The sequence below is a fragment of the Phaseolus vulgaris genome, chromosome 9 (genome assembly GCF_051622355.1).
Source record: "Phaseolus vulgaris cultivar YP4 chromosome 9, ASM5162235v1, whole genome shotgun sequence".
Taxonomy (NCBI): domain Eukaryota; kingdom Viridiplantae; phylum Streptophyta; class Magnoliopsida; order Fabales; family Fabaceae; genus Phaseolus; species Phaseolus vulgaris.
Window position 1 is genome coordinate 27,330,791 of NC_143506.1, and position 26,517 is coordinate 27,357,307.

Below are 26,517 nucleotides of genomic sequence, written 5' to 3' on the forward strand. Positions count from 1 at the left end.
CCTAGTGGTTGGTCCTTTACTGAAGGTTCGCTTATTATCCCCTCCCTCTTGAAGAGGCTTCACCCTCAAATCAAAAGTTTTTGCCTCATCATCTGTGCTACCTGCAAAAGGTGTTAGATCTATAACATTAAAAGTAACATGTACTCCATATTCTTCAGGCAAGTCTAACTGATATGAATTATTATTGTTTCTCTTGAGGGTTTGAAAAGGACCATCTTCTCAAGGACTAAGTTTAAACTTCCTCTTAATAAGGAAACTATCTTTTCTAAGGGGAAGTCAAACCCAGTCTCCCTCATTAAAAACTATCTTTCTTTTCCTCTTATTGTTATTGTTATGTCTAATGTATTTATCAGTTAATAGATTTTTATATAGACTTTTAAATATCACAAATAAATAAAATATTGTATATAAAAGATAAAAAAGAGAGTTATAAATATATAATAATTACCATCTTAATATAAATGGAGGATTAAATGGCAAAGATATATCAATTAACTTTTACTTGATTACTTATCTATACAATTTCTCGAAATACTTGAGAATAGATAGTTAAACATTATTCTAATTTATTATAATGGTAAATATTTACTTTTATTAAATATATCATTTCTTTTTATATTTCCACCCAACTAAACAAATGGATAAAATATATCTTCATCCTTTTTTTTTTTTTTTTTTTTTATTTCATCAATTAAAACAATCCATAACACATGTTTTCACTTTTAAATTCACTTTTATTTATTTATTTTTCTCTATTTTTTTATTTATTTCTCTCTTATTCATTCTTTTTCCAAATGGACTCTAAGACTCTGTTTGCTTCCATGAATGTACTATTCACAAGGAAAGAAGTGAGATGATATCAATGGTTTGGATCCAGGGTTTTGCAGAGAAAAAGAGGAGAAGATATACCTGTGAATAGTAAATATCCTCTCCCCTCAAAATGAAGAGATGTAGAGGGAAAACCACATCAGCATGTGCTATTTCCGAATTTACCCTCATTTATCTGCAAGGGTTTTTAATATTAAAAAAAAGTATATATTTAATATTTTAAAAAATTATTTGAAGTTCTCTTTTTATTTATTTTGTTGTTGCATTTATATTAATATATATATATATATATTTTTTTATAATTATTATGTTTATGAGTTTGTAATTTATTTGATAATAGTTTTTATGAAATTATTTTCTATTGTTTATTGCGTTATATTTTTTTTAATATTTTTTTTATTACTATAGGATTTTTAATAATAACAAATATTATCTTTTATTTATATAAGATCTGATTTATTTTCTGATTTATTTTTAAATTTTATAATGCATGTTTAATATTTTAAGAAATTATTTGAAGTTTTATTTTTATTTAATTTGTTGAATACGTTTTTTTTCTAATTATAAAATTTAAATTATACCTACTTATATTTAATATATATTTATTTTTTAATTTTAATTTTTAAATCTACGAAATATGTGAAAGTTGTTTATTTTTAAACAAAAATAACTTATTTTATTATTAAAAAATTTTAATAGGCAAGGATAAATTTGTAACGTAACATTTAACAATTTAAAAATAAAAATAAAACTCTCTCACAACCATTTTATCACTCACAAACTCCCATAAACTTTTTCTCACATATCCACTCTAACATACCTCAATCCAAACAATTTCACTTTCTTCATACTTTCTTCTCACATCCTCACACATCCACTCCTTCAAATCTTCACACATCCAATCCTCAATCCAAAGACACACTAAAGAAGCAATTTCAGAGTTTAGACTTCAACCAAAGATTACACACATACTAACTAACTACTCAATACCAAAAAAGTTATTTTATTTTACTTTAAAGAGAACTAATTTTCAATTAATTCTTTGAATAAACCTTTAAGACAAATTATTATTTCTCTTACATTAACCATGATCAAATATGTTATTAAATTAATTGTAACAAAAAAACTACTGAAATTTAAATGCGGGATTAAGATATTTGTAAAGAAATCCGTTATGGTTAGAAAAGGAAAAGAATGAATCGTTTTTGGACAGAAGAGACCCCGTTAGAAAAAGGGCAGTATAAAAAATATTCCGCGTTTGAGTATATGCGTGTCCAATCCATCCTCAAAATTTCAAAACAAGAAAACGACAAGCGAAGGGCGAGAGGAAAAAGGAAAAGAAAAAGGAACGGAAAAGCCAACTGCGCACTTGCTACGTTGCCATTGCCCTCGATCCGCGTCTATTCTCAAGCGAACCTTACTAGTTAAGTACTCGTGACAACAAAACCTTGAGCAATAGAATTTCTAAACCCTCGGTTTGTTATCGGAAACGCGCTTGCACACAACACAGTGATATTGGAGTTCGTAGAGTGCAGGCGACGAGAGCGAGCGAAGCCACCGCCATGGTTAGGGCTCGCGAGAACTGGGAGAAGCTGGTTCGAGCGACACTGAAGAGGGAGCATCACAGGAATGCAGGCCAAGGACACGCCAGAGTCCCCAGCGGAATCGCTGGCGCGGTTCCTCCATCCCTAGCGCAGACCACCAACATTGATTTGATCTTGCAGGCCGCCGATGAGATTCAGTCAGAGGATCCTAACGTTGCTAGGATCTGTGAGTGTTTCAACTTGCTCAATCGGATTCTTTTTGCGTGTTTCAATTTCGATACGTGCGTAACGTTGTCTGTGAATATGAGATCTGCTTGTGCATTATAGTGTTTCTTGAAGTTAGTTTGATGTGTAAGGGGAGTGAATGTCTTCTAGAAGTTAAGCTTGTTTAATTAATTAATTTATTTTTAATTTGCGGAACTGGTATTATTAAGGAATGGGTGAAACTTGTTTCTAGCGGGAATTTGAATTTAGTGGTGGCTGAAATGAAATATTTGGTGAAGATAGGATCATTTTCAGACGAGGGTGGGCAATTAGAGGTGGTGATAGTCATGTTTAGTGCGGAGAGGTGAACAGGGTATGATATCGTGTGTGAGATGACTTAAGTGGATATGAAAATGGAAGGGGGCATTTTATGAGCTAAAAGGATGCAAAGAGGAGATAATACTGAGTGCCTGATACGCACGCATGTAGTCAGTGTAGTGGGAATTTGCTGTACTAGAAATGGGAAAGTTGTAGTTGACAGAGTGAGGTGACTGGATCTTAGTTTCGCTACATTTGAGCTTTTTTGATTGGTTAGTGGATATTCAACATCAATTAGGAGCTAGATTGACATCATTGATTAGGCTAGGCTCATTAGGAAAATACAAGGGGTAGGGGTTTGTTTGTCTAATTTATAAACACATTGCAAGATTTTACGTCTTCTTTTATGTTTGTTCTTTGGAGTTGCCTTCATTTTTTCTCTTTATATTAGATGGTGTACCTGTTTATTATGGGCTCATCTTAGCTTGTGTTTCTTTTCTTGTCTTTCACTATTGTCTGATTTGCAAGATGAAGAAAACCTTGAGTTTTATGTATTTGAAATCAGTGAGTATGGTGAATTGTGTGTCTTAGTGGAACCACACTATATTATATTTTTGCCAGTTACTTGTTACGTAGTTGGTACACTTGTGATTACAAGAGTAGTTGCCTGATGTTAATCACCTTAAGAAGACATATTTTTATGTCTAGGTGATGAAGAAGCCATCATTAAGTATTGGCCACGGGGAGAAAAAAACAATTGACACAGTAGTAGCAGCCTGAGAGAAAGTATGATTGGTTTCAAGGCCTAAGATTTGCATTCTTTCAGCCCAGGGAAGAAATATAATTTCACTAGCTCGCACTAAATATAAATATGGTTAATTGCCACAATATAAACCTCTGTGTAGTGTATGTGGCTTAGTTATTCTATTACATTATCTTAGCTCAAGCAATTTTTTTCTTTCAAGTTTCAACTTAAATTGCTGATATTTCTCACATGTATTGGGTAAAAATTTACGTATACCAAATTACTTTTTGAGCTTATCTCCATGTTCATATTGGGAAAAAGCCACATACGATATTGCGTAGTGAATTATGCCTAAATTCACATTCTAAGATAGCATCAATGTCCATCTTAGATCCATTAAATAGGTTACCTACCATATTTTCCACATACCAAACTCAATAGTGCTGGACATGAAAGGGTGGATTGGGAAAACTCAAGTCTCACATTGGTTACAGATAGAGCTTGAAAAGAAAAGAGATATCAGTGGAGACCATCCTCAACTTACAAGTTGGTTTTGCAGGGTTGAGTTATGCCTAAATTCACATTTTAGGAGTTCATGTGTCTATCATGTGAAATACCAAGAAATATATAACAATTTGTTGCATGATAAATATCCAATCTAATATCTGTTCAGCTTGAATCAGCTGATAGTGTTCCTTTTGTGATATGCATCATTATGACCTCTTACTTTTTGATCTTCAGTGTGCGAGCAGGCATACAGTATGGCTCAAAATCTGGATCCCAATAGTGATGGTAGGGGAGTTTTACAATTCAAGACCGGTTTAATGTCTGTAATCAAGGTATAGGTTATGATTGGTGTATTTTTAGTGATACGTTACCTTTTCCTTCAATTGATTTTTTCCTCTTTATTTGCGTGACTTTAAAGGGATTATCAACTCACTTGTTTATGATTTTTATTTTGCTATCTTCTATAGCAAAAACTTGCTAAGAAGGATGGGCTTCGGATTGATCGCAATCGTGACATGGAAAACCTTTGGAAGTTTTATCTGCACTACAAGCAATATCATAGAGTGGATGACATCCAACGAGAAGAACAGAGATTGCAAGAATCTGGAACTTTTAGCTCCTCGTTGGGAGAGTATGTCAAACCCATAACTTTTTTAAATTAAACTTACAAATATTAGTTTATTTCTTCAGTAAAATAGGGTCATTTCCTGTTTATGCTGTGCTGCTAAAGCTTGATACTTATTTGCTATTATGGCAAATTATTTTTCTCGATGGATAAAATTACCAACTTGTTCTTGTTCTGTAGAGTTGCTTGTATCTGTCAATCAGAATTCAAGGCTTGGTTTATTCATTTTGGTTCAAAATTATTTTAAAAGGAAACTAAATATGAAAACCTATGCTTTTTGGTGCTCTTTAATGACTTTTTTTGAAACACTTTTTCCTTGTTGGTTGCTAGCATTGCTTATTTTTCTTTTCTCAGATAGGTAATTAAAAAGCAATAGAAGGTTTTTGTGGCTAAGAAGTCATTGTGTTGAAGGTGGTGAAAAATAATATAATATGTTAATATGCAAGATTAGAAACTAATAGTGATGTTGAACTGCTAAAACAGTAGATAGACTGTAGTTTTCTTTCCTTAAGTCTTATATGTGAGTGATTGTACTTATACATAATTTGTGAGGTACTGAAATTGTTATTGGATGGCTTCTCTCCTCTCCTAACTAAACAATGTATTAAAATATGCGGAAAGGCTTTTTTATTTACTTTTTAGATTTTGTTGATTAAAAACCTAAATATATTTATCTAGATTATGTTTTTGCCTGGTATAATATTTGTGTGAACTGTTTTAATGCTGTAGGTTGAAGCTTAGATCAACAGAAATGAGAAAGATAATTGCTACACTACGGGCTTTAGTAGAGGTCCTTGAGGCGCTTAGCAAGGATGCTGATCCCAGTGGAGTTGGAGGACTCATAATGGAGGAGGTACTCCTTTTGTGATAAGATGTCTATCATAAAGCAAATTAACTTCACTGATTATGCATTGAATGCTTCAATTATTTGAGACTATTCATTTTATTTTGATGATTAATTTGGCAGTTTTCAAATTTATCAGCCACTATTTTTCATTCTTTTTGTATTGCTAGTTGACATCTAATAAAGGAATATAGAAATCTTTTGACTGCCTGTTGTCATTTGTTTCTTTTAAAATTCTATTTGAACATGGCAAAACTTCTTAAATAACTTATTATACTAACTCATTATGATTTGTAATTAACTCATCATATTTGTCTCTCATGTTTTCTTAGTTGAGAAAATTAAAGAAGTCAAGTGTGACATTATCTGGAGAGCTGACACCATACAATATTATTCCTCTGGAAGCACCGTCATTAACCAATCCTATCAGAATTTTCCCTGAAGTAAGTTGAATGCTTTAGAAGACTTCTGGTCCTCTCTCTCTTTCATTCCAAGTGGCTTGTACCTGATCTGTTTACTGTATTGACAATAACTAGGAGTTACTGACATTGACACATCCGTTTATGGTTGCTGCATGATTTCTGTAATACTCTTGAATTCATGTACTCTTTGTGGTAGCTTCTAAAGCTGAGGTTTGGTTCTCAATATCAGGTTAAGGCAGCAATATCTGCTATTAGATATACTGATCAGTTCCCTAGACTTCCTGCTGGATTTAAAGTATCTGGACAAAGGGATGCAGACATGTTTGATCTTCTAGAATTCGTGTTCGGTTTCCAGGTATGTAATGATTGGTGGAAAATTTTAATTTTGTATGTCATTGCTGTGTATCATGTCTAATTGCATGGTAACTAACTGAACTCTTTCAAGGTTCCTGCTGGATTGATCATCTTGTTTTAAATTTTTTATTGCTGATACAAAATAGTGGTTCCCATTCCCAATATTTACCTCAACCAATAACAAAATATGAACATTTACTACCATCAAATAACAAAGGATGGGATTTTGTTACACTAAACCTATGACTTCCACCTGTTCCATTTCCAAATAGTCCTCTTATTGACATTGTTCATCTCTATTGGGTTTTATATTTCTCTTCTCACACTTAAGCTCTGTTTTACTTGCTAATATTATTTTGCATGGTCTACTGGCTGCTTTGTACTTGGAGCATGTTTGTAAAAGCTTTTCCCATCAATTTCAGCTCTTTTGATTGAAAATAAGCTGTTTTTAAAGTAAGCTAGATTTTTTGAGGCACAAATTGAAATTTTTGTAAACTGCTTTTTTTTTTTCCTTCCTGAAAAAAATTGTTTTTTTGAATCTTAAAATTTATTGCTTATAATTATTATTTAACAGTTTTTTCCCGTCCTCAGCTTCACACATACTATTTTTCATGTAAAATCTGGTTTTTTGTTGCATCCAAAACAAAGTTAATTATTTAGAAACAATTCTTAGCGAAACTTATCCATATCAAAAACTGATTCTGATTATAGTTTATTACTAGAAATAAGTTAGTTTGCAGTTATTGCTAACAATAGCTCTTAATGTAAGCGGTGTTTGGTGGCGCCAATAATTACAATTCTCTACTTCTATTATCATGTGTGATGTGATAATAAAACATTTAGTTGATTCTTTAGTTTAGTTTCTGTTGGAGATCCCATGTCGACTAGAGATTGAGAGATTTCATTCTTTATAAGTGGGTGCAAACTCTTATAAGCCAATTTTATGAGGTTCAGTTAGGCTTAAATCCACTTCTTAATATGGTATCAGAGTCATTTCGAGACAATCCTAGCGAGTGTTTGTTGGGCTTACAAAACTATAAATTTCCTTCACTACTCCAGTTCTTGTTTGTGACAATCATAGTGTTGTGTCTATTGCTTACAATCATAATCACACTAAACATATGAAGATTGATGTTTTCTTTGTGCGAGAGAAGGTTATGGCCAAGCTACTTTGCATCTATCATATTCTTACTCTTGATCAATGGGCATATGTGCTTATCAAGCCTCTATCTTTAGCTCGTTTTATGTTTCTTAGAAGGAAACTCAATGTGAATAATTTATTTTCTGAAAAATCTTGTCCGCGAGTTTGAAGGGGGGATGTCAGTAGAAATAAGTTAGTTAGTATGTACAATTGTCAGTATTTTAAAGCTGTCGGGCATTGCCAACAATTGCTCTTGATGTAAATGGTGCCTAGTGGTGCCTATAAATACAATTTTGTACTTCGACTATCACGTGTGATGTGATAATAAAGAATAGAGTTTATTCTTAGGTCAGTTTCTCTAATATACTTGATTATAACAATAGTCTCTTACGCATTTAATCAATTACTGAAATAATCTAATTTCGTAGCTTCCCAAATAGACATTGAATTTTTAGATTTAGTAAAATGAAAAATAATATACTCACACACACACACTTGTGTTGTGTCTATTATAGTATTATTGCAAAGAATAATATTGTCATGTCTTGCATTTGTTCTTCCAAGAGGCGCGTCTGCCCCTGTCTCCTAGTAAATGAGAGAAGGAAAGTACAAAATACTTCCTTGGTATTGAGGTGGCTCAGTCAAATGTCGACATTCTTATCTAACATGGAAAGTATGTTTAGACATTTTGAAGGAAACATGCACCACAAAATATGGGCCTAATTGTAGTTTTATGAACCCAAATCAAAAGTTAATGACAAATCAAGGTGCACCATTTTTAGATCCAAAGAAAAATAGGAGATTAGTTGGGAAACTTATTTATTTTACTCACAATTACAAGGCTTGACATCTCTTTTGTTGTTGAAGTAGTTAGTAATTTGTGCAGTCTCATCATGTTGATCATTGGAGTGCAGTTATTGACGTTCTCATGTATAATAAGGACATTAGGAGAAGGATTGTTGTGTGAAGATAAAGGTGATTCCCAAATATTTGGGTATTGTGATACTAATTGTCCAGGATCTCTTATAGACAAGAACTCTGCTACTGGATACTGTGTATCCATTGCTGGGAATATTATCACAAAAGAGCAAGAAGCAGTGTGTAGTGGCCAGGTCTAGGTAGAAGCTGAATACAAGCAATGGCCTAGGCCACATGTAAGCTTGTAAAGATCAGACAACTACTTCAAGAGTTGAAGTTCTGTGAGTTCCAAGCTATTGAACTGTATTGCAATAATCAAACAACTCTTTGCATTGGCTCTAATCCGGTATTTCATGAGGGAACTAAACATATAGAGATATATTATCATTTTGAATGTGGGAAGTTGTTGTCCAAGGAAATTACTGAATTTGCCAGCTCAAAAGATCAAATTGCATACATATTGACAAAGTATTTAAAGAGGGCCTTCGTTTCAGTTAGGATGGCCTATGTTTGTGAGTATAGCCAATATGCTAGAGCTTAAAGGAAACTGTTTTTGGTGTATCTACCAACCCTATATAGATTAATTGAGATCTACTGAGTGAATTTCTGCAATCAAGGGGGATTCCTGTTCTCAGCTGTAATCTGTGTTATGATTAAGCTACTTCTTATATCATGAATTTTCTCTGATTAGATGTTTTTGCTTTCCTGCAAGTGTTAAGTGCTCTTGGTTATAATCATAATTTTTGCATATGCAGAAAGACAATATAAGGAACCAGCGTGAAAATGTTATTTTGATGATAGCAAATAAGCAGTCTGGACTTGGAATACCTGCTGAAACTGATCCAGTGAGTTCTTTTATGAACCCATTTTGCTGTAGTTTTACTATCTGGAGTATGATTTGATTTTCAGTTTGTAGATATTCTGTTTTTATTTTATTATCTGTCTTAAAAGAAATATAATTGTTTGTAATCAGACATGTTGGATGGAAAATACTTTAGCTTGAAGTTGGTAGTGACAAATAGATGCAAATTAGTTCTTACTTGTTCTGGCAGTGATGTAGTAACAACTTTTTGAAGTTTAGAATTTTGTTCTTTGCTGTTGTACATCTCAAATTAATCTGTAATCGTTATCCATCTTTAAAAACATGCATTTCTTTGACTGTATTGGTATATGGATTTTACTTTGGATGAACAGGTAAGGCTTTGTCTGGTGTTCTTATAGCTCATTTTTTGCTTTAGATAAGGGTAAATTAAGTGAGAGATGACTGTCATAAATTTAAGTGTTTAGGTTTACTGTTTTGATGCTTAATGCATGGCTGTGAGTAGGTTCCTAATAGCAGTGATTTAGCAGAATCCCATCACATAATGTTGGTAGTTTAGTGTAGTGGTTGCAATAGAGAGAATCATGAAAGTAGTGGCTGGCGCAGATGCTGTTGGAGTAGGTTCAAAAATATCTATTTGAACCATGAACATAGTCTAGGTCTGTTGCGGAGAGGGTCAATTTGGGATTTTGTTGCCTTCTCTCTCTGAAATGGATTTGGAACTTTACTTTCTCAGTCATCTCAGCAACATTTTTGAAATCTTCCAGCATTTTATGGCAGGTCGTTACAGTTGGATTTGCTCTCCACAGTTTCCAATTGCCCTTGAGATCTCTGCAGCTATATTTGGAAAATCTGTCACTATTCGCAGCCAACTTTGACTGTTGGCCTTGCTTTTTTGTGGCCCTGTGATATACTGTTCTAATCTCACTAAAACAGTTCTTTCATCTCAATGTCTTATGTTGTTGTCTAAGTTTTTTCCGTTATTAATTTTTTCAAAATTCTAATTATCCTCGAGACTATTGCTGCCATTTTTTGACAAATCTGTTACTGTTCTCAGCTAACTGTGACTGTTTCTGCTTTGCTTTGTTCTTACCCTGTATTTTATATTTTTTAATTTTAATTGGTTAGAATAGTGACAATCCTGGTATCTGCTATAACATTTACAGAGTCTGCCACATTGTGCTGCTATTTGGGATCATTAGATTTGAGTGGGTATTTTTGAGGGTGAACTTTGTATTTCTAATAAAATGCAATAAAAAGTACAAATATACAATATAGCTTCTGCTTACAATGTTATTTATACTGTAGAAGCTTCAGAACCTAATGCGTGGCAGATGTGACTGTTATAATTGACATTAAGTGAATTATGACTGTCCAATAGGTTAACCAAATATTGATAAGATACAGCTGGCAGATACAAAAATTAACTACTCTAAAGTAACGCTGTTTGAGAGGTATTCCCTCACCTCCACAAGCTGAAGGAGACGATTAGCTAAGAGAGGTTCATAAACTAAGCAGAGGACAAAGACTTAGTCATCATATCAGCCCACTGCACTTGGGCTGGGATGTGGTAAACGGTGACTTGTTTTGGAAGTACATCTTTTCATGAACAGAAAAAATCAACAAGACCCCATATGTGTTGTCTTAGATGTAATACCAGATTGCGGGCAAGTTAAAAAAGGAATAGGCGAGTGATTGAGACAGCTAACTCATTGAAGAAAATTTGTACCCAAAACATTTTTGAACTGACTTAGGCTAGACTATGGTATTCTGCTTCAGTGTTGCTTCTAGCCACTGTTTGTTTTGTGGGGCCAAAGAGGAAATCAAGTTGCAATCAAGATGAACAACAACACTAGATGCAGACTGCTTGTCATCTGGGTCAGAGGTCAAGTCAAATTCGCAAAATACTTAATCGGAGGGAGCAGGTTGAAATAAGAGCCACAGTGGCTATCAATTATCTTAATATTTGTTTTAACAACAATCCAGTGAATGCCTGAAGTATAGGGCATGAATTGACAAACTTCAGTAGTTGCATAGCAGATTCTGGCCCTGTAATAATAATAACATAAAAATACAAAGAGGGATCTTGCATGAAGTTAGAGTCTTGTTTGGACAGTTTTTTTGCTGCTAATCATAGGGGTGGTTATATTTTAAGCTTGTCTTAAGAAATGAAATTTAAGCCTAAGTCAACCTTCCAAATCCTGACTTGGAAGATGAGGTTTGCACCCACTTATATAATATGAATTGACCTTATCTCTAGTCGATGTAATATTTCTAATAACTTCCTATCATTTGTAGACGTCTTTGCTTGGAGATCACAAATATATTTACTATGAGTGAGTAAAACAGAATCCTTGGACTGATATTTCACTTGAATTTCCAAAGAATAGTCAAGTGAAGCTGCTTGAGAGCAAAGGTGGAGTTCACCTTTGAGATTAGAAGCTAAACAAAGTGAGTTGAATTCCCATTAATAACAATGTTGTCAAAGTAGACAACATGCCTGTGTCTTTTCTTTTAAATAAATATATACTTAAAAGGGAGGTCATATAAAGCATAATGCAGACCATCACAATTCATTCTTAGCTAGAACAAAATATATTAGAAGCCAATTGAGATAATATAGGTGGCCATGGTATCCCTCATCCTACTCATATAAGCATATGAAGGCGCGATGAGAGTGGGCAGCGACAACATGCAGTTCCATTAACAAGTGTGCGGTTGCAACAAAAAACTTAAGCTAGTGTGCGGTAACGACAATGATGTTCTGTGAGTGAGGAACGCTAACATTTTGAACTAAGCTGACCTAAAATGAGTCGGGCCACATAACCCGACCCAATTGCAAACAATAAGCCATACAACAAGCCACATGACTTACATGGTTTGTGATTCTTAATGTGGTTTGGTTTATGTAAAAGGGTTGGAATACCCCTTTTATATCCCTCTTAATTTAATTTCATTCTTTGCTGATAAAAAAAAACATGGTTTGCGAAAAAAAAAATCTGCAAAAAAAAAGAAGAAAAAAATCTAAGAAGAATTGGGTCATACCATACCTGACTCATATAAAATGCTATAGTGCTAACCTAATAACAACATCCGATTGCTTTGACTAAACCCTAGTAATTGCAGAAAATCCTAAATTAAATTGGGACATGTCATACTTGACTCAATTAAAATATTATAAGTTAGCTTAGTAATATTCTATACACAACACATCAACCTAGTAATATTCTAGACATAATATTATTATTATTTATAATTATCTCATTATTTTTGCATTACAATTATATTTTTGTATTTTTTTTAAATTATCTATTGTATATATTAAATTTCTTTTGACCGCAATGCTTCTACCCTAACCCGTTATGGTTTTCGTTATATCTTTATAAAAGATTTTTAGGGTCCCCGATATTGTCCGTTATCCGATATTAATAACACTGGTTACAAATGTAATAATTCTAGGTCCTCGTAAAGATTTAGTGAAAAGATTTGCTAATTAATCATTTGAATTAACCAATTCGTTCTTGATGTCTCCTGATACAATATTGTTTGAAATCAATCTCAATATGTTTGGTTCTTCCATGAAAAACGGGATTTGAGCTAATATGAAGAGCAACCTGATTATCACATATGAATGTCATTTGAGTGACTTCTCCAAATTGCAATTCTTTAAGTAACTGTTTAAGCCAAATAAGCTCACAAGTAGCGAAGACCATAACTCTATATTCTGCTTCAACACTAGATCTTGCCATAACATTTTGTTTCTTGCTCTATCAAGAAATGAAATTATCACCAATAGAAACACAATATTCAGAAGTGGATCTTCTATCAAACAAAGATCTTGCTCATACAACTCTAGTATGATTATTGTGATCATATAACGCATGACAAGGACCACCTTTTAATGATCAACATAGGTGGAATTAAAGAATTGACTCACACTTTGAAATGAAATATCATGTCAAGTATAAGATAGTTCAATTTTCCAACTAATCTTCTGTACTTCTCAAGATCTGAGAGAGGCTCCCCCTAACCATGTAGGAGTTTGACATTAGGATACATAGGTGTGTCAACAATTTTTGAATTCATTAATCCTGTTTCTTCCAAAATATCCAATGCATACTTCCTTTGAGTGATAATAATACCATTGTTGGATTGTGCTACCTTAGTCTCCAAGAAATATATGAGTTTGCCAAGATCTTTGGTCTGAAAGTGGTGACAAATATGTTGTTTTATTTGAGAGATGCCATGGTCATCACTACTTGTGAGAACAATGTCATCAACATATACTACTAGATCGATACACCTAACACTTGAGTGACGGTAAAACACTGAATGATCTGCCCACTCCGAGTCATACTAAATTGCTCAACAACACTACTAAACTTTCCAAACTGGTCCTAGGAGATTGCTTGTGGCTATATATTTATAAGTGGTAATGAATTTTTAACTTTATTCTAATATAATTCTCACATGTATCTCTATGATAAATTCAAACCCCAACATACTAATTCCTTCAAATAGTTATAAGGCAACAACAATTTACATGAATAAATAAATTTGCATATCGTTTATTAATTGGTGTCAAGATTTTATTGTGTCTACAATGCTTTAAACTTTAAATCTTGTGATATATCAATTATCAAATAGAATCCCAAAATCTATTAAGGGTTCTAACTTAGTTGGCTGAACATTAATTGAATCAAATAAATATAAATTTTTATTACCAATAAACCCACATATCACATATTAAACTTAAATTTAAAAATACTACACTTGAACCCCAAAACCCTAAAGAACATAACTTATAAGAATTTGAGTCTTATATGGTGATCACAATTTAGATCAGTTTAAATCTTAAGAGCAAAGCAATCATAAGCCTGCAATCATATACACCAAAATATTATTGAGGCTTATAGGTTGTTTCTCTAGTCATAATTCTTATAAGCATCCATACATGAGACATTCATCACTTCCCCCTTATCTTGAATGATGATACCACTATAGGATTCCAATCATTGGCGTATGACTGACTCTCTAGACTCCTCATGTGTTGTCTCCCCTAAATTTATCTATAGCGTAAAAAAGTAAAAAGTGTAAAATAAGAAGGGAGAATTCTTAATCCATATTTACATTCTAACAAGTGACTTAGGGTTGAGTTTTTGAACTAAGTCCAATTCACTCCTAACTTTTTCATCGCTTTATGTGCCCACTTCTATTTTGTTCTCTAAATCCAAATATATAATTTTAAAGAATTGTCTTAGAAAACAAGTTTCAAGCCTAGCTCAACCTAACAAAGTTGACTTATAAGTTTAGGTTTACATCCACTTATATACTGTAATTTGATTATATCTCTAGTTTATGTGAGATCTTTGATATAAGTACCCAAACACTTAGTGAACTAAGTCTTATAAAGCTAGCTATTATCGAGGCAAAACCAAACACTTGATGTGGGACTTGGGTACCACGTAATACTCAAGTTCCTACCATAGCACTGCCCTTAATGGCCGATGACTCAATGACTTTCACTTTACTACACTTCCTTGGTCACACTTCAATCAACTCCTTTGTTGGTGAAAACCCTTGACCATATAGAACCTCGCTAGAAGAAGCTTTTTAGAAAATGAATTTTTAGGCTAACTCAATATCTCAAAACTAGCTTGTAAGGTATGATTTGTACTCATTTATATATTATAGTATGATCCTACCTCTCTAAGTGAGATATGCAACTAAAAGCAAAAATGAAATAACATGTAGTTGATGAGCCTTAGCTCTTAAAGGAGATTGTATTAAGTTGTTTCGAAATTCATTTTCGAACTCAACTCTTTCATACCCTTGTTTGTATGTTTTCCTTATTGTTCTTATCCTAACTGATCATATGTAGTGACATGATGGTCCATTATTCATCATTTCTTTATTATGACTTGTGATGGCTTTGTACCTTATGATTGAATATTATAATAGCATTATCAATATATTTTTGATAAGCTCTTACAAGTTTGTAAGTCGAGTCTACTGGTCATGTTTATGGAAGCTTGATGAGGTTACTTAAACTTGTAAGTTTGACATTACAATGTAAATCCTGCATAGTAGGTGTTTAACAACTTCCACGTTGTAGTTATACTTAGTATGGTCCTCTGGTAAATGTACATTTCATTGCTTGTTATAATGCATTTTTTTTGTTGAATTTTGGAATGTGTAGAAACTAGATGAGAAAACAATCAATGAAGTGTTCTTGAAGGTGCTAGATAACTATATCAAGTGGTGCAAATACTTGAGAATACGTCTTGCATGGAATAGGTTATTACTTCAACTTACTCATTATTTGAATGTCTTCCCTCTTCCATATTTTATTTGATTGCATTTCATTTAATGCGTCATGCAGTTTAGAGGCAATTAACCGGGATAGAAAGCTTTTCTTGGTTTCCCTGTATTTTCTTATTTGGGGTGAAGCTGCAAACGTTCGTTTTCTTCCTGAGTGTATTTGCTATATATTCCACCACGTAAGTCTCTAATTGTACTCTTTATATATTCCACTAAGTATTTATGCTAATTGGTAGAATAAATGAGAAAGAAGCTCCACTGTCCTATAGTTTTCCTATGTTGAACAATATTTTTTTTTTCATTAAATTAGTAATACTTTCTCATGAGTTTTAAGGATATTCCTATTGTTCCCTCTTTTTTGTTTAATTATCTCTAGAATGTGGTTTTAAGCCTAACTCTATTGGGCTTGGTGTGTGGATAATATGGTAGGTGTTGGAGATCTCACACCAACTGGGGATATGATTAAATTATGGTATATAAGTGGATACAAATTTCGTAGGAGAAAAAGAAAGTCTACTTTCTATGAGTAGGTGGCCCTAGTTTAATGGATCTAAGGTGGATTTTGATACTGTTTTACAATGTGAACTCTTCAAAATTGATTAATATGGTCAGAGTTGTCTTTCACTTATTCGGGACTTGAATTTTTTTCCTTTATTCGGGAGTTAAACAAGTATAAACACATTTTTGTTATTTTATATTTAGCAATTAGTGTTAAACTTAGAAAAATATAAACCACTGATTGGTAAGTTTATTTGTACCATCTTGAAAGAGAAGGGTTTTTAGGTTTTTACTGAAGTTATACCCATTTTCATAGAATTAAATGTTTTATGTAGACGAAGTTTAATGATAGACATTTCAAATCACTTTTAATGCTAAATATATTAGCCATGTTGTGTTATATAGATGGCCAAAGAGTTGGATGCTGTTTTGGATCATGGAGAAGCTAGACCTGCACACAGCTGCCTAACTGAAGATGGTTCTACAAAATTCCTTGAGAAAATAATTTGTCCTATCTATGACACCCTATCTAAAGTGAGTTGCTTTATTCACTTTCTGACTATAAGGCAATTTTATGTTTCAAATCTTACTATGTGCAATTGTTCAAAATTATACCATATTTATTTGTTAAATTGGTAGCAAATTGCCATTGGGCTGTTGAAAAAACCATCCATGCCGGTATTTACTTTTTGGCCATTCAAAGTAATGTCTGGTAAAATGTCTCACGTCAAGGAATTTTGTTCTAATTGAGGAAGTATTGGAATGTTTGATAAATGGATATAATTGCTGCTAAAATAATAGGTTTAGTAGTCTTGTTATTGTTTGTTTGATCAATTTTGCTTCAAATAGTTGTTTTGTACTAGTACTTGACCCATATTAGTAGTTTAAGTTAGTGTTAGTGCATTGTGTTATAACCCTTTGTATTTTATATCTAGTAAAATTGACTTAAGTTTTAGGCAATAATAACTTCAATAAGTATAATTAATAATTAACGAATCTATAAAATATTAATCTATAGATATGTAGATGAAGATAAGTTGAGTTTAAGAGATATGTATTTACCTATTGAATAAGACAAAATTGAAGGGGTACAAGATTATGTTAGGGTTCTTAGCTTGTTAACCATTGTGGCTATTTCATAATAAGTCGAGGTCATAGAAGGAAAGCTAGTAAAAGAAATTAATATTCTCCTTATTAAAGAATTTGACAATATAGTCAATGATAGGATAAACTAGGTTTATTGAAAAGACACTTAGTTACTCATTCGTGAAACGTGTAATTTTCAAAACTTGTATAGTACAAAATCTGTATTATACACTTAGTTTTGACTTCCTAAATTCAATGTTGACTAAATGCATTTTAAATTTGATGCATGAAATATAGAGTTATTCTAACAGTCCCTCCTCTTAGGCTAGAACATTCATATGTGCCACGCTTACAATTAGATCCAACCTAGGTTCCTTTTAAGGATTTAGTGAAATATATTAGTTGAAAGGAATAGAAAGAAATAGATGGAATGTATTTCTGATGTCTATTACAAATGTGATTACAGTCTCTATTTATAGACTGTTTTACAATCTAATTAAGGAAGGAAATAATAGGTAATAAAAGACAATTATAATGGTTGTCTAAAGCTGTACAAATCAAATAAAATCAAATCACTAACAAATCTATCCTAATAAATATAAAATGGAATCTGCACTTAATTAGAGCATAATTCTCCTGATTATGCAACAATATTATTTAGTAATAATGCTTGAGTGTATTAAGCTTCTTTGCAAATTTTTATATGTAGGTGTCTCTTTATCATAGTAGTAAGTATTGTGTGACATATGATATGAACCATATAATATGATACATATTGATGAAACACTTGTTTTTGCTTTTGATCGCTCTTGTATTGTGCTAATCACTCTCGGAATCACATGAATCGTGATTCTTGTTTGAATCTCGCTGTAGAATATGGTGATATTGCATTCAGGTTTTACCTCACATGACTCAGTTTGATAAAAACCCTAAATTTGCTTTCCTTTTTGGCATGAACTAAGCAAAAAGAGATGTGTAATGGTTCGTCCATGCTTTTCCTGTAAGTCCACATGCAACATGCTACTAAAACGGAGGTCAAGCAACTGATGAATTTGGTATTGAGTGATGGCAAATTGTGGAGATCAATCACATATTGCCTAAAATATGTTTTTCCACTTGTAATGTTTTGTTGCTTCTATCCAACTATGCCATGTATGTATGAAGCAATCAATAGAGCTTAGCAGCTGAATGCTATAAATTTCCAAAAGGAAGAAAGAAGGTATAAAGAAGTGTGGAAAATTTGACGCTAGGTAGAATTTACAACTACGTAAACCTCTCCATGCAAAACCTTTTATCTCATTCCTAGGTAAGCTAATTACATCGTAATTGTCCTACTAAGTAGCACTGTCTTCTTTGTTTTGTTTTGATCCATTCATTTTGTATCGTGTTAGGTAGTAGTATGACAATAATTTCAATCTGTATAGTGAGGTGTTGGTTTTTAAGAAACATTTCAAAGAATTGTTTTGGATGGAAGAACAAGAGTTGCAATTGATCAACAACATGAAAATTTCATGGGAGCTAAGGGGCTTTTTGTAAAGGACATAACAATGAACACAAGTAAAAAAGGAAAGCAACAAGTCTAGGTATGACACAAGAGCCCTAAATCTGGACACTAAACGAGACGATCCATGTGTCGGTTGGTTTGGGATTTTCTTTGAAACTCGTTCACTCGGCCCGTAACTCGCGAGTATGTACCAATTCTACCGAGTTTGACTGAATCTGCTAAAAACTGAGTCTACACACGAGTTAACTCATGACCAATTAGTAGACTATTGAACTTGGATGGCTTTATGGTTAGCCCAAGAGTTTGTTAACCATGTTTATGAAGTTCCCAATTCACAATTCAACTAACATGGTCTATATATACATGGAGATAGGGAGTGAGAGAGGAGAAAGACGCATGATGTTATAGCAGAATTCTTTGCTATTTGATAACACTCTTCTTTTAGTTAATATTATTTTTCATAAAGATTGTTTATTATTTTTTCTCATTTCCTTAGTAGTAAATTCAATATCTATATGTTATATGTATATTATACATGATTCGTTTGTCTTATATACATTTATTATTGCTTTTTGTTTCTTTTTATGTATCCATCACTTCGCACCAACTCCCTGTAAAATCTTATGCAGGAAGCTGATAGAAACAACAATGGCAAAGCTGCACATTCAGCATGGAGGAATTATGATGACTTCAATGAATACTTTTGGTTAGGAGCTTTGATACCACATAATATTTTTCCTTTCAGGTGGACTTATTCTAATTTGCAATAATATGTAGGTCGCCTGCTTGTTTTGAATTAAATTGGCCAATGAGAGAGAATTCTCCGTTCTTGCTGAAACCTACACCTTCAAAAAGGTCAAAAAGGGTTAGTTTTGATGCTTTCTTTAGGAATTTTATAAGTTTTTTTCAACTGTTATTTTTATTGATTTTTCTTCGTAAATATGATGTTAATATTATTTCTTTTCTGGTATGCTCAATGTGTCATTTGCAGACTGGTAAAAGCAGTTTTGTGGAGCATAGGACATTTCTTCACTTGTATCGAAGTTTTCATCGTCTTTGGATCTTCTTGGCATTAATGTTTCAGGTTCCGATTTTGTCATCCATAGTTATTACTCTGAAGTCTGAATTCTGATTATGGATTCAGGAACACCAACACCTTTTTGGATGTGTCTTTATGTCTAAATCTTTTTGGATGTGTCTTTATGTCTAAATCTTTTTGGACGTGTCTCCATGTCTAAATCTTTTCGGATGTGTCTCCATGTCTAAATCTTTTTGGATGTGTCTCCATGTCTAAATCTTTTTGGATGTGTTTTAACACTTTTGGGATGAAATACTTGTTGGATACAGTTATGGCACATGTCCACCACTTCGCAACCATGTTGCAATTAATTTTTTTTTTTGACTTAGACACTTCTTTGTCACATTTTGGACATCTCATGACCCGGCTTGAACAGACTTAATTGACTGAGTCAACAGCTATTCTTGACTAAGGGCTGCTATCGTAAAGAAATTAAATAAAAAAATGATAGAATCAACTTGTATTGTGACTTTTGCATGACACAACATTATTTTTGAGGTTCGTTTGCTATTGGTCTAAAATAAAAGATGGTAGTGCCATCACAATGCTAATTGTTGTGCCAAAGATTTGACACCATTTTTAGCAACAATCAGCATCCCAAATCCATAAAAGAAAGGGAAAACAATACAAAGAGTGGGGGAACTTGGCCAAACTCCACTAAGAAAACCTATAACGTGGAAAATTGAAGCTGCTAGAGACCAGGAAATAAATAAGAGAATTATAGAGTAGTGCAGAAGGAATGGATCCTGCTCCAGAAATATCTCCTACTGAAAGGCTGCAGCACCCATTATACAATGTACAGTATCAGATAATAATTCACTCTCTTCCAATCATTCCCTATATATCTCCCACTCTCCGTTCACCCGAAAAATCATTCTGTTATATTTGTTGCTCCCTCACCATCACTCTTCTTACCTCTTCCTCCTGACATACATCCTTCAAACCTTGGGCGTGCCATCTTTGTCATGGCCCACATTCCCATTTCTATGTTCCAATGCCATAATTTGCATGTTTGTCTGCACAAGAATGGAATTTCTGCAATGCCAAATAAAAGCAATGATACTGTAAATTGCTGCTTGGAAGACTGTTTTAGCTGGAACACTCCAGCCTTTATTTAGCAAACAAAACAGGTTTACTTGGGTCATGTGTAATTCCTGTTCCATGCAGGCTTTGACAATCATTGCTTTCAATCATGGACATATCAATTTGGATACTTTTAAATCAATTCTTAGCATTGGGCCATCATTTGTAATCATGAATTTTGCCAAAAGTAAGTAAGACGTTTCTGTTTCTAAATTTATTACTTTTTCAAATGGCAAGTGTTTCTAAAAATATTATTATATTATGATGAATAGGTTTTTTAGATGTGTTACTTACATTTGGGGCATACACAACTGCAAGGGGGATGGCTGTTTCAAGACTAGTCATAAGATTTTTTTGGGGCGGCTTGACTTCTGTGGCTGTAACATATCTTTACCTGTGAGTTTAGAATTCTCCCTTTACTATTTTGTCATTTAATTAACAGTGTTATCTTGTGGCAACGAATGGGTTGAGAGGCAGTGATTGCATGAATGTATTGATGCTGATATTTAAAGAATCACTATACTTTTTTATACTTTTTGTAGTGTCAAACTACAACCAAAATATAATTTAAATGCAAACTAAGCAGAATACTTCAGTTGTTAAGACTAAAAACTGATTAACATGCTGGAGTTTGCTAAAGAATACTCAGCACAATTGACATATGTATACACACACATAACACAATTTGAGTGTACCAAGCTTGGAACAAATAATCTAATGCTTGGTCCTCTCAATGGCTTTGTCAAGATGTCTTCTAGTAGGTCGTTTGAGCTGATGGATTCAATCATGAAAATACTGGATTAGTACTACCTGAGATACTGGATTAGAGGATATGAATGGCAATTTGCTGGTCATTATATAATATGTTGAATTTCACGAAACTTCAATTCTTTAAGAAGTTGTTTAATCTAAACAAGTTCACCTGAGGAGGCCATGGCTTAATATTTTGCTTTAGTACTGCACAATATTTTATTTTTTGTTTTTCATAGAAACATTTCTTCCAAGGATATATCCTATAGTAGAATGCCTACCAACAAGAGATCTTCTCAATATGCATCACACTACCCTTTAATTTGGGTATTTCCTTTATCAATGAACAACAATGCATGACCAAAGCCTTCTTCTTGGTGCATCAAAGAATGCTAATAACTAGATTCCAATGATCAATATGCGGAGCTTGCATAAACTGACTAACTATTCCCGATTGACAACGAAATGTTAGACCTAGTAATAGTGTGATAAATAAGTTTCCTAACCAATCTTTTATATCTCTCTGGATCTGAGTAAGGCTCACCCAGGTGTAGGAGAGACACAAGGGAAGGGATACATTTCTGTAGTAGACGAGCTGTGATCTTGTGTTCTTGGTGGAGTAATGTACCTCTTTGCTTCAGTTTTAGACAGAGAGAATGTGGTATGATGCATTTGTTGTGGCTGCAAGAGGCCCATGTTGTAATAGGGCCTGTCCTGGTCGTGACTATGCAAGGCTGTGGTTGTGGTGGAGTTGGAGATAGGAAGAGGGAGAATAGAGAAGAGTGACCAAGCAGAGGTGTAGTTCTGATGCACGAGCATGGTGGCATGAGCAAGGACTGGGAGGGCAAGAGAGTGTCTAAGCAATGAACAAAGAAAAAAATAATTGTGGTGGTTAAAACCACCATAAAGTCTACATTTACCAAATTGTGAATATAATTTTTGGGGGTCCTTATACTGATAACTGTATTTTAAATTGTCAAATCATATCTGTTTATTGGACCTAATTATAAAGGTTTATTGGATACATTTTATAAAATAGTCCAAAAAGTTGGCATTTTGAGATGAGCGACTGAAGACAAACTTTGCATTGTTTTAGAGTGGTAGAGATGTTTAACCTTTAATTCTTTATTCATGGAAAGAATACTTCAAAAATGTAATTTAATCCAAATTGGAAATGTGAGTAGCATAATAATGTAGCGTGTAAGTGCTCATCCAATTGATTGCAACTATAATGGCCAAGCTAGACACACATTGGGAGTATTACAGAACAAAGGGAACTTCAGGTTTTGGACTGCAGGTAATGCATGGCAGATGCATTCAGGGCTTAGATTGGGGTATTGTTCTTCATTGCTAGGGTTTTTTAAGTTTTATATCTTTATAGTAGATTGAAATATCACTTTAGATAATTACATATTGACTTCAAAACATTTTAAGTGATGGTAAACTAGTTCACCGAAAATGCATGAACCACATCACCCTGATGTGGCTGCCTTACCAAATTCACGCTCAGACCATCTGGAGCATTGAGGCTGTTTTGTGTCCTGCCTCAGTGCCTAGGTGTGTATATCAGCCGCTGTTAACGAACCTGGTAATTTGAAGTACATCTCAAACTGTGTTAATTTTCTTCGTAATTTTTCTTAATTGCAGGAAGGTTTTGCAGGAGAGGAATAGTCGTAACTCTGATAATTCATTCTATTTCCGGATATACCTTCTTGTTCTTGGTGTTTATGCCGCCATACGACTATTCTTTGCACTGTTGCTAAAATTTCCAGCATGTCACACCCTTTCAGAAATGTCAGATCAGTCGTTCTTTCAGTTTTTTAAGTGGATTTATCAAGTAAGTTATTTTGCTATTTAATTTTGACCTGTTTATTTCAAGTTATTTATGTGTTATGTTATGACTTGGTATTGACACCTTTTTGATGACATAATCCAGGAACGGTATTATGTTGGACGTGGTCTTTATGAGGGAATAAGTGATTACTGTAGGTGTGTTTTCTTGCTGAAAAAGAGATCTTGTTGTGATAAAGAATTACTAATACAATACGAGACACCTATTTAATTGTTTGTTGCTGGGTTTGCAACTTCAATTATGCATGTTCACCATTAGCAGAGTGTTGATGACTTATATTGGTTGTCATTAACATTTTTTTAACATTTCTTAATGCTTGTATTATTGAATATAGTTTTACTCTTTGTAGCTTTTTTGCTTTATGTACATCAGTAGTTCAGTTAGCCATTCCTTTCAGGCATTGTTTGCCACTAGTTGAGTTAGGTTTATTTAGATCTTCACTGCTCTGTCTCTTTACCTATAAATGCCGTGTAGAAGCTACTTGTACAAGCTGAGATCATTTTACAGAATACAAAGTTTTTATTCAGAAATTCTCTCGCAATTCTGATAAGTGTATCATCTTTTATGTTGTCAAAAGTGCTGCTTTGTGATATTGATATTTCAACAAGTCTGTTTTTATGTTCCGCAGGTATGTGGGCTTTTGGTTGGTGGTACTTGCCTGCAAATTCACTTTTGCTTACTTTCTCCAGGTAAGTCATACGTTTCTACTGTTATAATTCAAATTTATTTCCTTCCTACGAATGTACACATGAAAAGTAGTGGACAACTTTAATAATCTTTCCAGTAAGTAAATATTCTATTTAATCACTATATAGGGCAAAAGTACATTTTTTATTTATGAAGATATTGATGTAATTTTGGTAATAAAATAACATTATCAGGAGGAGAGAAAACTGGAAAGGAAATTAGTTCATTTATTTTCTTTTTACTTCACATGATTTTGACTTTCATTTATATTATTAAAATAAATTCAAAAACTTAAAATAAATAAATAAATTACAAAGTACAACTGACAAGAAGGTTAAACCTCTTCTAAAAATAACTTAGTGAAGTGTGTTATTGTGAGTGTAACCATACAAGTTGAGCAGTTGAAATGATAATAAAGTGTTTTTTTTTTCATTTAATTTATTTAAGTGTATAAAATTGATTTTTTTATTATGTATTGTACTGCTTTATTTTATTTTTAAAGTTAAATTTAATATTTTCTATAAATAAACATTTATTTTTCTGAATTTTAATTTTCTGAATTTTAATTTTCTGTAATACATTTTTCATTTAGTGGGGGTATGCTTTTAATTTTTTTATAAATAAAGGAAATGTAATCTTCTACTTTTATTATTTTTCTAAAATGATTTGGACTCTATTTTAAAAAGAGCCTCTGAGATGAGGATATAATTGAAAAATTGAATAAAAGGGAATAGTGTAACTAGGCATTTTGGAGAGCAATGGCCCCATCTGATGTTTCTAGTGAAATGCCCATTTTTTATTTGAGAAAGGGTCAATCTCATTAATATACGTATGCAAATAAAATGTCATTTCTATAGTAAATAGTGTGTGTAAAAGAAAAAATGTCATTACTAATTCTCGTGTATTTCTAATTCCTAATATTACAGATTAGACCTCTTGTTGAACCTACCAATATTATTGTTGATCTTCAATCTTTGACTTACTCATGGCATGATTTGATCTCAAAGAGTAAGTATATGCTGTTATTATTTGATTTTTGGTTTAGTTGTCAATTTTTAAGGCATTGGTGTTTTCTGTACAGCATGTTTTTTTCTTAAATTAAAGATCATATGTTAGACATCACTATGAACCTTGACATCCTAGTGTGTTAAATATTTTGAAATTTATTTTTAGTCGTAATAAACCTGTACATTTTGGTTTGATTCTTTTAGATTATAGATTATTTAGAAGGTTGGTGGGACTGGAATCTTTTTAGGTGTTAAGGTGATAGAGCAATTTTCTGCTATTATAGATGATAACATAGCTGGAATATGAAGATAGTTTTTGTATGTATGGTCCTCTTCTCTCTAAAAGAAGACATCCTTCGTAATGTATGTTGAAGGTGTTTTCTTGCTATTAAGTATTCTTTCATAGTGTCTTTGATGTTAATTTTATCTCGGTTAATTTATTTGCTTGTATTTTAAGTACTGTAAAATTAAGAAATATGTTTGTCACTGATTTGTGACTGCAAAATTTACAGACAATTACAATGCCTTCACGATTCTTAGCTTGTGGGCTCCTGTTGTGGCTGTGAGTATTCTTCAATTTTTTTTCATTTGCATCAATTTGAGCAAACTGTTACTTGATGATGCTATAATTGATTTTCAGATTGTTTATGTTTGTATAAGAAACAAATGTGTCCATTTTTTTGTTCTAATCAAGGTAGTCAAAATCAAGATCTTACTCAAGATCGGGTAGAGAAATATGAATCGTAAATCGGGAGATCGTAATATGGATCGGAAGATCCTACAAATTTTTATATACACATAAAATCATTATATCTAGTTCAAAAATTCACAAATGAACCTCATAATATATAAAAGAGTACATAGCTAGTTTTAAACACTACATCCTAACTGAGTCATATGGTTTGAAAAAAAGTCATATGACTTAAAAAAAGTGAGTCATATTGTTTCAAAAAAATAATAAGTGAGCCATTTAGTTTCAAAAAAATAAACGAGTCATGGTTTAATAAAAAAGTGCTAATGCGTCTTTCCCAAAGAGTCATACTGCCTCCATCCAAACCCAATTAGGCAATTTAATTTTTAGCATTTGACCTATTTCTAATTGGGCCATGCGTTGCCTCCATCGTAGCAACATGAAAGTGATAGAAGAGCGACACTGTGATGCGCTACGGCGCAATACCATCAAAAGCGTCACTCGTCAGACTACTTTCACGAAGCGTGCAAGGACCGCCACTGTGAGGAATGCTGGTGAGCTAAGTCGAGAGAGGTGCCACCGCGAGAAACCGAGACATAAGTCATAAACACGTACGATGCAAATCGCGATGTTGACTACCTTGGTCCTAATTATAATAAGAATGTCTTTGAGATGTAGTAGTTGTTAATT

The 26,517-nt window shown here is 33.0% G+C and overlaps 1 protein-coding gene across 2 annotated transcripts in view; it reads left to right on the forward strand.

Annotated features, from left to right (window-relative positions):
• Positions 1–2,039: 2,039 nt before the first annotated feature.
• GSL8 (glucan synthase-like 8) overlaps positions 2,040–26,517 on the forward strand; it is a 59,477-nt gene continuing 34,999 nt past the window's right edge. The window contains exons 1-20 of one of the 2 annotated variants that reach the window (XM_068623927.2): positions 2,040–2,598; positions 4,381–4,478; positions 4,614–4,777; positions 5,501–5,624; positions 5,948–6,058; positions 6,267–6,392; positions 9,206–9,295; positions 15,470–15,567; positions 15,653–15,770; positions 16,495–16,623; positions 19,309–19,385; positions 19,457–19,544; positions 19,671–19,763; positions 20,925–21,027; positions 21,113–21,236; positions 23,238–23,427; positions 23,527–23,579; positions 24,071–24,131; positions 25,056–25,137; positions 25,649–25,698. In XM_068623927.2, the coding sequence (XP_068480028.2) occupies positions 2,391–2,598; positions 4,381–4,478; positions 4,614–4,777; positions 5,501–5,624; positions 5,948–6,058; positions 6,267–6,392; positions 9,206–9,295; positions 15,470–15,567; positions 15,653–15,770; positions 16,495–16,623; positions 19,309–19,385; positions 19,457–19,544; positions 19,671–19,763; positions 20,925–21,027; positions 21,113–21,236; positions 23,238–23,427; positions 23,527–23,579; positions 24,071–24,131; positions 25,056–25,137; positions 25,649–25,698 (2,187 nt within the window). In that variant the 5' untranslated portion in view covers positions 2,040–2,390. Of the gene's footprint in view, positions 2,599–4,380; positions 4,479–4,613; positions 4,778–5,500; positions 5,625–5,947; positions 6,059–6,266; positions 6,393–9,205; positions 9,296–15,469; positions 15,568–15,652; positions 15,771–16,494; positions 16,624–19,308; positions 19,386–19,456; positions 19,545–19,670; positions 19,764–20,924; positions 21,028–21,112; positions 21,237–22,941; positions 23,148–23,237; positions 23,428–23,526; positions 23,580–24,070; positions 24,132–25,055; positions 25,138–25,648; positions 25,699–26,517 lie in introns of those variants that run through there. The other variant, XM_090295915.1, reaches the window with a different exon arrangement.